General features: G+C 64.2%; 1 protein-coding gene across 1 annotated transcript; it reads left to right on the top strand.

The window, feature by feature from the left end:
- The first annotated feature begins 183 nt into the window (after positions 1-183).
- ACAP3 (ArfGAP with coiled-coil, ankyrin repeat and PH domains 3) lies at positions 184-14,388 on the top strand. Its single transcript, XM_055582550.1, has 24 exons — positions 184-333; positions 3,956-4,013; positions 4,643-4,762; positions 4,960-5,013; positions 6,117-6,175; positions 6,774-6,957; positions 7,320-7,364; positions 7,450-7,545; positions 7,626-7,700; positions 8,123-8,134; positions 8,742-8,854; positions 8,949-9,000; positions 9,239-9,339; positions 9,414-9,525; positions 9,767-9,975; positions 10,047-10,116; positions 10,266-10,360; positions 10,439-10,644; positions 10,804-10,908; positions 11,935-12,033; positions 12,118-12,338; positions 12,519-12,628; positions 12,739-12,849; positions 12,984-14,388. The coding sequence occupies exons 1-24, from the start codon at positions 287-289 to the stop codon at positions 13,129-13,131; spliced, it is 2,502 nt and encodes an 833-aa protein (XP_055438525.1). The 5' UTR covers positions 184-286; the 3' UTR covers positions 13,132-14,388.
- The last annotated feature ends 796 nt before the right edge of the window (positions 14,389-15,184 follow it).

A 15,184-nucleotide genomic window follows, 5' to 3' on the forward strand; every position in this document is an offset into this window, starting at 1 on the left:
ACTGGCCCCATCCACTCTTCCGACCCGCGGCCGGAACGAAGGGGGCGGGACGTCGGAGCGTTTGGCGACGCTCCCCGGCGGTGACAGCGGGCGGCGCGCACGGACGGAGGACTTTGGCGACGCTCCCCAGCGGTGACAGGCGGGGCGGGGCGGTGGCGCAGCGGCCTCGTTCCGGGGCGGGCGGGCGCCGATCGCGGCGCGGGCGGGCGGGCAGGCAGGCCGGTCGGGGATGCCGCTCGGGCCGCCGTGGTCCTCGTGCCAGTGAGCGCCGCGCGCTGCCGCAGCCATGACGGTGGAGTTCGAGGAGTGCATCAAGGACTCGCCGCGCTTCAGGTGCGCCCCCGGGGCGCGGCGCGGCCCTTTGTGATCCGCCGGTTCGCAGCCCCTCGGGGTACCCGGGACCGCCGGGGGATGGGGCGCGGGAAGGGGAGCCGGTGCCGCCTTTGTACCCGGCGCCCGGGCTGGAGGCCAGAGCAGGAGGACTCGCCTTGGACAAAGCCCTCAGCAACCACAGCCCTAGAGCCCGGAACAAAAGATGCCCCTTGTGCTGGTCGCCGCGCGCGAAGGGTGCGCGCGTGGGGCGGGGCGGCCTCTGGCGCGGCCACCTCTCCGTGGGAGTGTCCGTCCGCTTTGTGTCTAGACCTTCTGCGGGCCACCTGCACAGAGCTGAGACTTTGCCGGGCCCTGCAGCCCGACTCTGGCTAGGGTCGTCTGGGTGCGTCGGGTGTCTGCCCCTGGAATCTGTCTTGGTTCCTGTGCCCGGAGTAGTCAAGGGGGCGGGCAGCTGGAGCCACAGTTAGGGCTTGGGGAAGCTGCTTGGCAGGGTGACCTAGATGCCTGGCAGGGTGGGGGCTATCTGAGCAGACTGGATTCGAGAGACTGGTGGAGGTTCTGGGCTGTGCCTGGACATGGGTTTGTGCTTTTAGTCCTTCCTGGGAGTGCAGGCGGGCTTATCTGTGTGGACATGTTCATGGTGTGCATGCATCTGCTCTAATGGGGCACCTCCTGTGTGTCAGGTGCTCATGCTTGTGCTTGGGTACACTTGTATGAATTCTGCCCCTCTGCACCCTCCCTTGAGGTGCCAGCCCTTGGACATGAATGTGTGGGTGAGCTGCGCCCCTGGACTGCTGCTAGATACAGAGTGGGTGTTTATCATGCAAGGATGAGTTTAGGCACTAAGCGCATGTTAGTTTGTTCATCTGTATCCCAGCACAGGGTACGTGTTTATGCAGCAAATCCATGAGTACACACTTCTGTGTGTGTGTTATGCTTCTGCGTGCATCCATGTTTGATGGCACATGTGCCTGTCAGGCCTTGGCACACTTGCACTGGGTTGTGTGCATGTGTATGTGTGTGTGCTGAGTCTTTGAGGTGTGTTATCAAGAGGGCCTGTGTGCGGTGCCTGGTGGGCCTCAGCATCGGTGCTCTCACCTCTGAGTCCCTGGAGCCAGCCCCTTGCCCAGCCGCTTCACAGGGAGTCAGCAATGAAGGCCAGGGAAGACTGGATGAGGGGTAGAGGCTGGAGCAGAGAGTGGCCCCCGGCCCTGAGCAGAGGGCTAATGGTCACCTCTGCTCTCCCATCTTACATTCCTGACAGTTGAGGGGGGCAATGTGAGCAACTCAGGTACCTATGATCCTGAGCTGGGGGCACCCACAGTGGGGCAGCTCCAGGCCCTCCCTCCACACCAGCCTGCTTGCCAGGGGGCACCCACAGTGGGGCAGTGGATGCAGCTGATGCCTGGGCTTTGCTAGGTTTTCTTTGAAAGTACCTGGCTAAGACCCCAGGGTGGGGGCCAGGGAGATGCCCCTGATCTTGGGCCACAGAAGCTGCACTGTGGGTTTCGGGGTTGGGCTGAGATTTAACCAGGTTTTGAGGCCTTTTGGGGGTTCCCTTGTCCGTGTGCCCTCAGGTGCTGCTGAGGATGTAACATGGACTTCCTGGAGGCCAGCTTGGGGGCCAGGGTTAGGGTAGAGCTGGGTGGGAGAATGTGGTCAGCATATAGGGCCAAGTGACCCCAGCCCTGGGGAAAGAGGGACCCTGTCTGTGTGCTTGTGGCCTGGGCAGAGCCCCAGAGCCCTGGGTGCCTGTGGCTGGAGGGCTCCAGGCTCTCTCAGACTCACCGGGGCGCCGCCCACCCCTTGTTCATAGTGCCCCCTCCCCTGGGTGGGGCTTCAGGCGCTGAGTCATGGCTCTGGTGGGGAAGCCAGCCTCACCCTCCTACCCACCATCCAAGCTGCTGAGGAAATCCTGGAGGGATGGCAGGAGAGGAGGCCTTGGTCCATGGAGGTGGGAGGAGAGAGATGAGGGGTATAGGGCCCCCAGGATGGGCTCTCTGCTGAGTGCCCACCTCACCCCCATGAGCACATTGTCACCATCTGGTACAGCGCCCCCCACCAGCTCTCTGGGGACCAGCTGCCCCCTCCCCGCCCTCCTGGCTCAGGGATGATGGCCCTCCATGCAGTTGCCCAGGGCAGTTGTGGTGACTGGGGCTCCAGGGGGCATGTCTCTGCTCTGCTCTGCAGTATCCTCTCCTGGGCGGGTGGTCCTTCCATGCCCTGGGCCTCTGGGTTGTGGGGAGGGGAGAGACTACAGCGATGGTCAGGATCCTGTAGTCTCAGGCTGGACATCCTGCTGGGGGTGGGTCAACACTGGTCCAAGCAGACGTCCCCTCTGACCCCTTCCTGCTCTGGAATTCAGAGACCCCTCAGCCCTGGGGCAGGGATGAGGGCTGCTCAGAGCGGAGGAGGACAGGGGATCTTCCAAGGGCCCTGACTAGCCAGCCTGGCACCCCTCCCCCACAGCTCCTAATTGAGGGAGTACTGAGCTGCCCCCCACATGAGGGACTAAGTCCCTCTCCCCCAAGCCTGGGAAACCCTGGAACATGGCCCTTTTCTACCAGCCACAGGGCAGCAAGGGGCCACTAGACCTGGACAGCCTCCTCTGCCCTGGCCCTGGCCCTGGAGGCTGCCTCCAGCCCCTGGCCCGAGCTTCATTCCACGTTGTCCCTTGTCCCCAGGAAGCCAGATGGGCCCAGCTCACCAGCTGAGTGGGTTGGGGGGGCCCTGGGATCCTGGCCCTCTTTCCCTGTTTCCTGTTCCCAGAGCATTGGGGGCGGGGGCGGGGGGGAGTCACGTGCCTGATCCATCTGCCTCTCGCCTCGCCTTCCGGGATTCTCTGTCCACTGGCTTCTCTGGTGATGTCATCGTTAACTCTTCCCTCCCCAAGGCAGCCCCATTGTTAGGCCGTCCCAGTGGGAGTGGGCTCCTCCAAGGTCTGACCCACTGCTCCCTCCAGGCAGAAAAGGCCAACTTGGTATTTGAGGTTGGGGGAGTAGTTGGGAGGTAGGGGCATGCCTCTGCTGGGTGTCTCACTGTGCCAGGGAGCAGCCCCAGGTTTGCAGGCTCTGCTGACACAGGTCTGCGCCAGGGTCCGCCAGCCCCAGGCCAGAGTGGGCTACAGCTGAAGCTAAGGATTGGGGGGTCCAGATGGGGTCTGGGGTCAACTCTAGCCTTGGAGAGGTGTATAGGCTGGGCCGGGGGGCAGTGACCAGTGAGGCCCTGCATGTCCCCCTCCACAGGGCCCTGGCCCCTCCCTCTGTGCTAGGGACCACCCCCTCTCCTGTCCACAGACCCCATTTGGGGGCATCACAGCCGACTAGGCCTCTATCTGCCTGGGATGGTGGTGGGCCCTGGAGGCTCTACAGCCGTGGAGTCACAGTCCAGGTCCTGCCCCCTCTCCTCCTCCCTCTTCCGTGCCCCCACCCCAGTCTCCATGTCTTAGTCTGTCCAAGGGGCGTGGAGGAAGGTGGGCCTGCAGGAGCCAGTGGCTATCGACAGAGCAGCCCCTTCCCACTGCAGACCCCTTTGGGGAGGTGCCTGGGGAGACGAAGACCAGCTAAGTCGGTGGGGGAGGCTCGCTGCAGGCGGGTCTCCAGCCACCCTGTACCCGTCGCAGGGCAACTATCGATGAGGTGGAAACGGACGTGGTTGAGATCGAGGCCAAACTGGACAAGGTGAGGGAAGGGCCTGGGGGCACATAGAGGGCTTGGTCCAGCTCACTCGCGGCCACCAATACGAGCACAAGTGTGTGTTTATGCATAGCACGTGGGCCTGGCTGTCACTGGCCTTCATACCTGCCGCACACACACCTGTGTCTGGGTGGTTTCCTCTCGCCAAGCCAAGGAGAGGAGTCTTGGGGGAGACAGGGGAAGCTGCTGGGGGGCTGTGCCTCTGAGTGGCTGGGTTAGGGGCCCGGGGCACAGGCAGGAGGGGAGGAGGGGTGGCATCCATGAGCCCCTGCTGGCTGATCCTGCTGTTCCTTGGCCAGGACTGCATGCCCACCCCAGTCCTGGGGTCCCTGCTCCTGGCTTCCCTCTCTTGTTCCTACCTCCCACACTGGAGCCAAGGCCTGGGCAGTGCCAAGCTGTTGCCCCAGCACCAGGTGGGCTTAGGACAGGTGGCGGGCAGTGGCCTTCCTTCTCTGCCTAGGGCTGCCCAGCTGTGTCCTGGGCGCTGATGGGCCCTGAGCTAAATTCCGGCTGCCCTGGCAGGGTCCCAGCCCGTGTGGTCTGGCCTTGGTCGTGGTGAGGGCTGGGTGCACAGGTGGCGTGAGTGTCCCCCATCCGTCCTCTCCTGTCTGCAGCTGGTGAAGTTATGTAGCAGCATGATAGAGGCAGGCAAGGCCTACGTCACCACCAACAGACTCTTCGTGAGTGGCATCCGCGACCTGTCCCAGCAGTGCCAGGGCGACACTGTTATATCGGTGAGGGGCAGCTGACCTCTGACCTCTAGGCAGGGGCAGGCACAGGCAGGCAGCCCCTTGAGGGTGCCCCTGCCCTGGGAGCAGGTGGGCGTTTGTGCTGGGCCACAGGGGCCACTTTGTGGCTAGTGGGTGGGAGGTACTGACACTGGGGGCACGGCAGTCCCATTTAAGCAAGGGTCTCCCCCACCCACCCCCAGGAATGTCTGCAGAGGTTTGGAGACAGCCTGCAAGAGATGGTCACCTACCACATGGTGAGCCCTGATGGGGGGAGTAGGGGGGCACTGCGCTTCCTTATAATCGCTGTCATCCCTTCCCAGGCAGCCACCCCTCGGGCTTCCTGCAGGCCCCACCCAGCCTGGAAGGCTCTGGGCTGGCTCTGGGAGAGCTGAGCTGGCAGGGGCGGGCTGTGGGGGAGGCCACGTTTCTGCTCCTGCAGTCTGGGGAGTGGGGGCCACATTGCTGAAACTCTACTGTGTCCCAGGTGAGGGCTGGATAGCCAGCAAGGAGGTGCCTGGAACCTGCCCATCTGGGGCTGAGGGTGGTAGGGGTTTGGCATAGGTGCCTTAGAGGGTTATCCAGGGCCATCAGACAAGGGTCATTGGCCAGGCTGACCCCACTGCTTCCCAGGATGGGTCTGTATGACCTTGAACCCCTCAGGGGCCCCCCGCATGGACACACAGAACAGAATGAGGCCCATGTGGGTGGTCAGACCGTGGCCTGGAAACCAGAGCCCCAGACTAAACAAGGGGCCCCTCCCCCACAGGGGAAGTTCAGAAATAAACCAGTGCTGGACAGCTCGTCCAGCTTCAGCAGTCTGTCTGTGTGTCTGTCTGCTTCTGATTAGGGCCCAGCCCTCTCCCCATGTTGAGCAGATCTGATTCTGGGTCCAGTTAGCACTGTGGGGGAGGCCCCTCCAGCCCCCCACAACCACTTCACCCTGCCCCCAGGCCAGATCACTCAGGAGCTTCGGCCACAGCCGGACCCTTCCAACTGCAGGGCTGGTCATCCTTAAGGTGGCCCCTCCCCAGGCTGGGGCACTGGCTGTCACTAGGGACCCTGGGTGTGCCTGCTCTGTCTGGGCCATGGGAGGGGGACAGCTTGGTCCTCGAGTCTGAGAGCCAAGTGGGGGAGATGGGCAGGTGGTCACAGCTGTTGTCTCTGGGCGCCGACCCAGGCCTGGGGGCTGCACCTGGTCCCTTGGACCCTGAGAGGCTGGATCTGTGAGGGTGACCAGCTGGGGCCTAAGTGGGGCTGGACAGGGCATTCTCTGGTTCGTACCTGAGGGGATAGGGGCCTGGCCTCTGGGGTCATGTGGGGGCAGGTCCCTGATACCTCCACCTTCCTATGCTCCCAGATCCTGTTTGACCAGGCCCAGAGGTCTGTGCGGCAGCAGCTCCACAACTTCGTCAAAGAGTGAGTGGCCCCAAGGGAGGCCTGGCCTCTCTCGGCCCCAGGAGGGTGCGAGGCCACACCCATGCTGGGGTGTTTGAGCTGAGGGAGTCTGGGGCCCTGACACAAGATCTGCAGGCTCTGGGTGGGGGGCTCAGTGTAGGCCAAGACTGGGCTGAGGAAACAGTGCTGGAGGGCAGGGACCACAGAGGGCAGCAAGGGGGCCCTCAGGCAGAGGTGAGGGCAGGACCATGGAAGGGTCAGGTCGGGGTCATAGAGCAGGAGGTGGGGACTTGGCAGGGGTCTCAGCTCAGTGCTGTGTGTATAGTTGGGAATCCCCCAAGTGGAGCATCTGGAGTCCAGGGTAAGGCTAGGGGTCACCCCAAGCTGGACCAATCCTGTGGGTGAGGTGGTGAAGAGAAAGGGGGCCCTGGATTGGGGAAGGGACCTGAGGAGGAGGCGGCAGGGAGTGCTGGCTGTAGCGGGTGGGAGGCCAGGGAGGTGGGGAAGGGGGTTGTGGAACACAGAGGGGCTGAGAGCAGAAAGAGGGCCTTTCTTGAAGCGGGGAGACCCCAGTGCACACCTCCTCAGTCTCCCTGACCTGACACCTGCCGGCCTCCAGGGACGTGCGGAAGTTCAAGGAGACCAAGAAGCAGTTTGACAAAGTTCGGGAGGACATGGAGCTGTCGCTGGTGAGGAATGCCCAGGCCCCGAGGCACCGGCCCCACGAGGTGGAGGAGGCTACGGGTGCCCTGATCCTCGCCCGAAAGTGTTTCCGCCACCTGGCGCTGGACTATGTGCTCCAGGTGAGTCGCTGGGCCTTGGGTGTCACTGCAGACAGGGACCTGGTGTCTGGAGGGGCCCCTCTGACCTGAGAAAACTTCAGATGCTTGGGGAGGGACCTGGAGGTGGGGAGTGCCCTGGGCAAAGGCCCAGAGGTGGGGCCGTGCTTGGGACAAGCCAGGGCCAGAGGCTGCAGGAGGGCTTGGAGCACGGGGTAGAGTTCATGGCTTTGTCCATGGAGAAACCTTGAGAGGAGGGATGGGTACCAGTGTAGGGAGCATCAGATGAGCTGGTGGTCTCGGGGAGCCACAAGCACCCTGAGTGGACACAAGCAAGGTCCAGGCTCAGCCCTGATATCTTCACCTGTTCACTCCTTCCTTGGCAGATCAACGTCCTCCAGGCTAAGAAGAAGTTTGAGATTTTGGATTCCGTGAGTGCTGGGGTTGGGTGCACCTGTTGGGGCCCTGGGCACCATGGCTGGCGGCCGGGTCTCACCTGTGTCCCTACCCCTCCAGATGCTGTCCTTCATGCATGCCCAGTACAGCTTCTTCCAGCAGGGCTACAGCCTGCTGCACCAGCTGGACCCCTACATGAAGAAGCTGGCGGCCGAGGTGAGCCTGCGGGGAGGGGAAGCCAGGGCCAGCGTGTCAGGGGAGGGGGTCCACTTCCCTCTCTGTACCCTTCCCCACAGCTGGACCAGCTGGTGATCGACTCGGCAGTGGAGAAGCGGGAGATGGAGCGCAAGCACGCCGCCATCCAACAGCGGGTAAGGCCCTGCAGCCCTGGCCTCCCTGTGGAGGGGCCCCTCAGCCCTCTCCAAGTGTGGACCTGGGAGCCTGCCGCAAAGACACACTCCCCGTCCCTCCCCAGGCCTGCCCATGCTCAGGCTGATTCTGATCCTCCTTGGAAGAGCAGTCAGAGGTGGGAGTCCTCATCCCTCAGGGTCTCAGCACCGTGAGAGGTCACTTAGAGGCCAGGACCAGCCCCCTCAGCCCACGGGCGCTAGGGCTGGGGCTGGGTGGAGGGTCCTACTGGGGCCTCTCTGCTCCTGGCCAGACGGCTGTCATGGCGCTGCCCTGGGCGGAGATGACTGCTGGTGGGAGCTGCTAGTTCCCAGGAGGAGGCAGCAGGGCTTCACTCACTGGCTCTCTCTCTCCCTGCTCCCGCTCCTCCCGCTCCCGCCCTCAGACGCTGCTGCAGGTGAGTGGGTGCTCACCCGGGGGGGGGGGGGGGGACAGGTGGGTGGGGCCTCTGTCCGCCTCGCCCTGTTTCAGCACCAAGGACACCTCCGCAGCCCCGGCGCTCCGACCCTGAACACCTCCCGGGGCGCGCCCAGCACCAGCGGAGGCTGCTGAGCTAGGACTGAGTCCCCTTCGGGAGCAGCTGCAGCTGTCCCTTCCCGCCCCCACTCAGCCAGGGGAGCAGGTGGCTGGGCCTCCTCTCCCACTGCCGGACACAGGACAACGCTCAGTGTCTCCCTGGCCCGTGTGAATGGAGCTCTGTCAGGCTGGCTGGAGCAGCGCAGCTGGCAACTTGAATGGGGGACTGAGGACAAGGGAGGCGGCTTCCTTCCTGATCCTACCCAGAGCCTGCTGTCTGTGCTGGGCGGGGGGAGCTAGGGGGTGGGGCCGGAGCGCTCCGGGCCCCCAGCTGTGGCAGAAGGCATCTGCCCCCATGGGGTTTTGGTCAGGAAGTGGCTGTGAAGACCCACCCTCTCAACCTTGGCTGGGGGGAGCCTGGGAGGGCAGCCATGTCCGCACAGCAGTGGGTGGGTGCTCATGGGGGGCTGGGCTCCGACTGCTCCCAGGACTTCTCCTACGATGAGCCCAAGGTGGAGTTTGATGTGGATGCACCCAGTGGGGTAGTGATGGAAGGCTACCTCTTCAAGAGGGCCAGCAATGCCTTCAAGACATGGAACCGGTAAGGGAGGCCCTTCCTCAGGGGACTGCAGGGCAGATAGGTGGGGGAGGGTGCCCAGCCTGGCTTGACCCCTCCTGGCCCATTCCCTACCCAGGCGCTGGTTCTCCATCCAGAACAGCCAGCTGGTCTACCAGAAGAAGCTCAAGGTGCACTGGGCCCAGGGCAGCCACTCCTGGGCCTTCTCACCTGGCCTGGGGGTGGGCGGTTGGGGGGATTGGTATCACAGGGCTGAGGACACGGATGGGCACCATAGCCTGAGTGGCCAGGGACAGAGACCACTTGAAGCCCAGGCAATCTGTGTCCTGGGTAGAGCAGTGGACGGGGTGGTCAGGGTGGGGCAGGGGTGGGTGCTGAGCGCAAGGGCCACGGCGGTCATGCCCACAGGACGTGCTGACTGTGGTTGTGGACGACCTCCGGCTCTGCTCTGTGAAGCCCTGTGAGGACGTCGAGCGGAGGTTCTGCTTTGAGGTCGTGTCGCCCACCAAGTAAGCAGGTCCTGCCCAGGGCATGATGTGGCAAGAGCCCCTGCTTGCGCAGGCTGACAGGCCCCTTCCTGCAGGAGCTGCATGCTGCAAGCCGACTCAGAGAAACTGCGGCAGGCCTGGGTTCAGGCGGTGCAAGCCAGCATTGCCTCCGCCTATCGGGAGAGCCCTGACAGCTGCTACAGTGAGGTGGGCCCTCCCTGCATGTGCGTGTACAACTCCCGCAGGCCACACACCAGCACACATGTGCATTCACACACCAGCACACATGTGCACATCAGTGTGTGTGCCCACATGGGGGTGCAGGCTCGTGCCTCAGGCACCCTGGCCTGTGTCGGCCCCTGTATCTGGGGAGGAAGAGGGGGCCCCCACTGGGGAGACTGGGGTTGGAGCTCCCGTAGGGTTGAGTGACCCCTCACCCGGTCCCCAGAGGCTGGACCGCACTGCCTCCCCGTCCACAAGCAGCATCGACTCTGCCACGGACTCTCGGGAACGCAGTGTCAAGGGTGAGAGTGTGCTGCAGCGGGTGCAGAACGTGGCCGGCAACAGCCAGTGTGGTGACTGCGGCCAGCCTGATCCACGCTGGGCCAGCATCAACCTGGGTGTGCTGCTCTGCATCGAGTGCTCAGGCATCCACAGGTGGGCCTCCTGGGCGGTGTGGAGGGGGTGGGGGCGGAGCCACGCCCTGACTCCTCCTCCCCATCATCCAGGAGCCTGGGCGTCCACTGCTCCAAGGTGCGGTCCCTGACCCTGGACTCATGGGAACCGGAGCTACTGAAGGTGTGTGGGGGCCATTGCAGTCCCCCAGGCAGCTGGTGGTGGGGGTGGGGGGTGGGGGGGGAGCAGGGCGGGGAGACAGGAGCGGGGTCTGCCCACTTGAGGGGAGGTCTGTGGGCTGGGCTGATGCTGGCCTCACCCTCTCCTGCCAGCTGATGTGTGAACTTGGAAACAGCACCGTGAACCGGATCTACGAGGCCCAGTGTGAGGGGCCGGGCAGTAGGAAGCCTACAGCCAGCAGCCCCAGGTGAGGTGTGGGGTAGCCTAGGCAGGGCCTGGGGAGCCCCCACCCACAAGTGCGGCTTCATGTCTGGTCCTGGTCCAGACAGGACAAGGAGGCCTGGATCAAGGACAAATATGTGGAGAAGAAGTTTGTGCAGAGGCCGCCCTCGGCACCAGCCCGGGAGGCCCCACAGCGCTGGAGGGTGCAGAAGTGCCAGCGTCACCACAGCTCCCCCCGAGCCCCTGCCCCCCGCCGCAGCAAAGTCCGGATGGAGCCCGTTCTGCCCTCTGTGGCTGCCCTGTGCTCAGGTGGGAGGGGGCCGGCAGGTGCGCCCCAGCTCACAGGCCTGGGCAGGGGGTGAGCCTCCAGACTATGGACCCCAGGGAGGCCAGGGGTGGGGGGAGGAAGGAGCAGAGCCCCAAGCTCTGCCTGCCTCCCAGCCTGGCCCGGTTACTGCCCTGCTGCAGGCTCCGTAGAGCCCAGGTTCCGCAGGGACTCGCTCTTCTGCCCGGACGAACTGGACTCCCTTTTCTCCTACTTCGATGCAGGGGCTGCTGCAGCCGGCCCACGCAGTAAGTCCCCTGCTGCCCACCCCCCCCTAGCTCAGCCAGGGCAGCTCAGAGCAGGGACCAGGCATGCTTGCTCAGAGGGTGGACAAGTATGGGATAGCTGTGGCCACTCGCCCAGGGACCGGAAGGATGGGCATTCCTTGCAGGAGGGACTAGTGTAAGGATGGGGAGAGTCTGGGGGCCAAGCAGGGCTAAGGCTGGGACAGTATCTCCAGGGGCTGGGGGTAACTCAGCCACTGACTTGGAGGCTGGAGCCATGACCCTCAGGGAGACCCGTGTGCAGTGTGCACACAGGAGTGTGTGTGTGGCATGACTGTGCATATGGGTACATACATGTGAGTGTGTACATGTGTGTACACACATGGGTGTGTGCACATACGTGTGTGTTCGTGGACAGCTGTGTGCCAGACCAGCTCCTGAAAGACAATTGTGTGCATCTTCTTCAGCTCTTCCTGGAGTGGGGGTGGGGGGCACATGCTGCAGGTTGGGGCCCTCCCCGCCCTGTCGCCTGCCTGTAAAGTGTCTAACAGCACCCACTGGCCAGGGGCGTCTGGGCCACCTTTCTGGGCAGTGTGGACAGAAGGCATAGACGGGGGCCAAGAATTGGCAGGGCTGATGGGGTGAGCGGGTGCCCTCGGGCAGCAGAGGGCGCTGCCTCGCCGTCCCGCAGCTCGGGGCTCTTCTGTGAGGGCTGCTCTTGGGTGCCGCTCACTGCTGCCTGGAACCGCGTCTGGATGGAGACCTCCCAAGCTTGCATTATGGCGGCGCTTCGGCCCATCCGTCCTGCTAGGGCAGGCCTGAGCGAGGGTGGGGATCACACCCACGGCTGTGCTCCTAGGGGGCGCTTAATCCTTGACTCTGTTGAGCTGTCACCTGATTTTCTCGCCTTTCCTCCCATCCTGGGCAGGGCTCTCCTCTGCCCGCTAGTGGGGACTGATCCTGCTCCGGGCAGCATCCCCGGGAGTGTGGGCGGCCCTCCAGCCTTCCCCCAGACGCTCTCAGGACCCCCTCTGGCTGTGGACTTTGCAGGTCTGAGCAGCGACAGCGGCTTAGGGGGCAGCTCCGACGGCAGCTCAGATGTCCTGGCCTTCGGCGTGGGCTCTGTGGTGGACCGCGTCGCTGAGGAGGGTGAGTGCGTGGCTCCCCATCCCCGGCCCTGCGCCTCCCCCGCTCCGGGCCGGCTTACCGGCCCTGATCGCCCTGTCCTCGCAGAGGGTGCAGAGTCGGAGGAGTCCAGCGGCGAGGCGGACGGAGAGGCGGAGACCTGGGGCCTGGCAGACGTGCGCGAGCTGCATCCGGGGCTGCTGGCGCACCGCGCGGCGCGCACCCGCGACCTTCCCGCCCTGGCGGCGGCTCTGGCGCACGGGGCGGAGGTCAACTGGGCTGACGCGGAGGACGAGGGAAAGACGCCGCTGGTGCAGGCTGTACTGGGGGTAAGTAGGCGCCCGGCTGCCCCCGGACCCAGGTGCAGCGTCTTCACAGCGGCTCTCCCTTGGTGCGCCAGCTTGAAGGGGTGTCGGGGTGTGGTGGGAGGTGGGGGGGAGCTGCAAGGAACCGTCTCCGTGGTTTGGCTCCGTCTGAACCATACTGCCTCCCCACGCCGGCTTCCCCAGGGCTCCCTGATCGTCTGTGAATTCCTCCTGCAAAACGGAGCGGACGTGAACCAAAGAGACAGCCACGGCCGGGCTCCCCTCCACCACGCCACTCTCCTTGGCCGTACTGGGTGAGTCGTGGGCTGGTCATACCCTCACTTACCCCCGCCCCATGGCCCCGGGTTGCCAGCCCACTAGTACCTGCCCAAGGCCTGACCTGACTTGCCCGCTCCGCTCTCAGCCAGGTCTGCCTGTTCTTGAAGAGGGGGGCGGACCAGCATGCCTTGGACCACGCTCAGCAGGACCCATTGAGCATCGCGGTGCAGGAAGCAAACGCGGACATCGTCACTCTGTGAGCAGGAGGGCGGTGTGGGTGGGGGACCCTGTGGGCGGGGCGGAGCACTTCACAAGGCCCGCCCTCCTCAGGTCTAGGACGAGGTGGGGTGGGGGCGGGCTAGGCTCTTCCCAAGGCCCGCCCTCTTCCAGGCTCCGTCTGGCGCGAATGGCCGAGGAGATGCGTGAGGCCGAGGCGCCCTCTGGCCAGCCGGGCCCTCTGACCGGCAGCAGCCCCACTGAGCTCCAGTACCGCAGGTGCATCCAGGAATTCATCAGCCTTCACCTGGACGAGAGCTAGGGCAGCGGGGTGGGCGGGACCCCCCGGGCGGGACCCCCCCACCGGCCCGTTTCCGGAGAGCATTGGTGTTCCGGAGCTCCTGGAGGCCCTGCTGCCGGCTCTGCCCTCCTCCTCCAGCGGCCCCCACCCCGGGCCGGAGCAGGACCAGCACTGAGTCTTATGAAGCTCCAGTCTTCCCCAGGAGGTGTTGCATCACTCCCCGCCCAGGGACCCTGTGTCTTCAGGTGACCCCTTCCTAGGGGGCCTGGGTTGCTCGTGTCACAAACCACTCTCAAGGCCCCATGTCACCTTGTGCTCCTCTCTGCTCCCCCAGGCCCGTGTCACCTCCTGCCCCTCTATCCCTGGGCCCATGCCACTTGGTGCCCCACTCTGCCCTCAGGGCCTGTGTCACCTCGTGCCCCCACTTTACTGCCCAAGGACACTGACCTGCTAGTTGGGTCCCTCCCATGCCCCTAGCCCCTCCGCTGGGCCCTGGGGCTGGTGGCTGGCCACCGGCACCTTGTGAGGGCAGAGGGGACCGCCCATCCAGGGAATCAACCCGTGTACCTCACTTAGCGACCCCAGCATCCAGGCTGGGCTTCTTGGGTGCTTGGGGGCTCTGGCCTGGGGCCTCAGCCCTGACTGGGCACGGACGTCCTGAGGCCGTGTGGCTGGCCATGCAGCCCCATCTGTCCCTGCCTTTTCCCAGAGCGGGTGGCAAGTGCATCACTCTTCCCACCCCTGCATCTGATGTCCTTTGTCACGGACTGAGGGGTTTTCTACAATGACCTCGTTCTCACTTTGTCTCACGTCTTTTCTCTGGACTCAAGGACCACCTTGACCCCCAGCTCTGCCCGCTGCTGGGGGGGGCTCTGCAGCTCAGCCCTGCCCCCTCACCAGCCTTGCCCCTGGCTCAGCCCATGGGGCTTCAGCTCAGCCCCAGGGCCCTCTGATGCCTTCTGCATTCCCCTTCCTGGAGCCCTGGGGCAGTGGCTGGGCCTCTCCCCATCTCTACCCTCGGCCAGTCCAAGGCCAGTTGGCTGGTCACTATGCAAAGGCTGCCCAGGGAGGCCCCATGGGCAGCAAGGTGGGCCCCCAACTCCCTCGCCTGCTGGCTGTGACACCCAGAGAGCAGAATTAACTCCTTCCTCTCTCCCTGCTTGAGCTTTGCCCCCACCTCCCACCCCACTGCCTGCGCCAGGGCCTTTGCTAGGGCCTCAGCTGGCGGGACCCGCCTCCACTCCAGATCACAGTTAATAAACAGCCGCTTGCACCCGCTGCCTCGCCTCACCCGCCTCACTCTGCTCTGTCTCGACTGGGGTGGGGGGTCACCTGCCTTCCCCAAGGGGCGGCCCTGCGTGGGACAGCACCAGTGGTGCCCTCAAAGGGTGCAGTAAGCTGGAACCTGAGGGCCTGCCTGAAACCTGGGCTCCATTGATTAAAATCAGTTCCTGATACTCCACTGTGGCTGCCCCGCCCTTTTCTAGGATGGACACTAACTGGCGAGGATGGTCTGGTCCTAGCCTTGTCCCCTAGGCAAACTCTGCCCCATGTCCCCTGCCCTACAACGACCACAGCACCTGTGACTGAGGATGTGGCAGTACTATCTGGTTGGAGGTTTTCAGCTCACTCAGGAAACCGGAAGGGCAGCAGAAAACACCCTAGCCACCAGGTGAAATCATTTTATTGCAAAGTGGCCCCAGGTCACTGAGTGCCCGGGCCTGGCCCTTCCCTTCCTCCCATTGGCCCCAAGCTGAGTGAGGCTCTTCCCAATGCCTGCACACACCTACATGTAGGTACAGACAGACCTGTTGACACAGAAACACGCGAACATATGTCACTGGCACCAAACAGACACACTCCCATGTGGAGCGCCCCACACACACGGGCACACACTCCTCCACTTGGGCAGATGCTCCATCACAACCAGAACATGGGAATCCAGGGTGGTGAGGATGCTCCCTTATTCCCTGCCTGCCCTGGGCCTCCTTGAGACCTGTGAGGCCACCACTGAACAGGGCAGGGTGGATTGGCTAACAAGAAGCCCTTCTGTGCTCTGTGCCTGGCGGCGAGC

Source organism: Bubalus kerabau, chromosome 5 (assembly GCF_029407905.1).
Source record: "Bubalus kerabau isolate K-KA32 ecotype Philippines breed swamp buffalo chromosome 5, PCC_UOA_SB_1v2, whole genome shotgun sequence".
In the NCBI taxonomy this organism is placed as follows: Eukaryota; Metazoa; Chordata; class Mammalia; order Artiodactyla; family Bovidae; genus Bubalus; species Bubalus kerabau.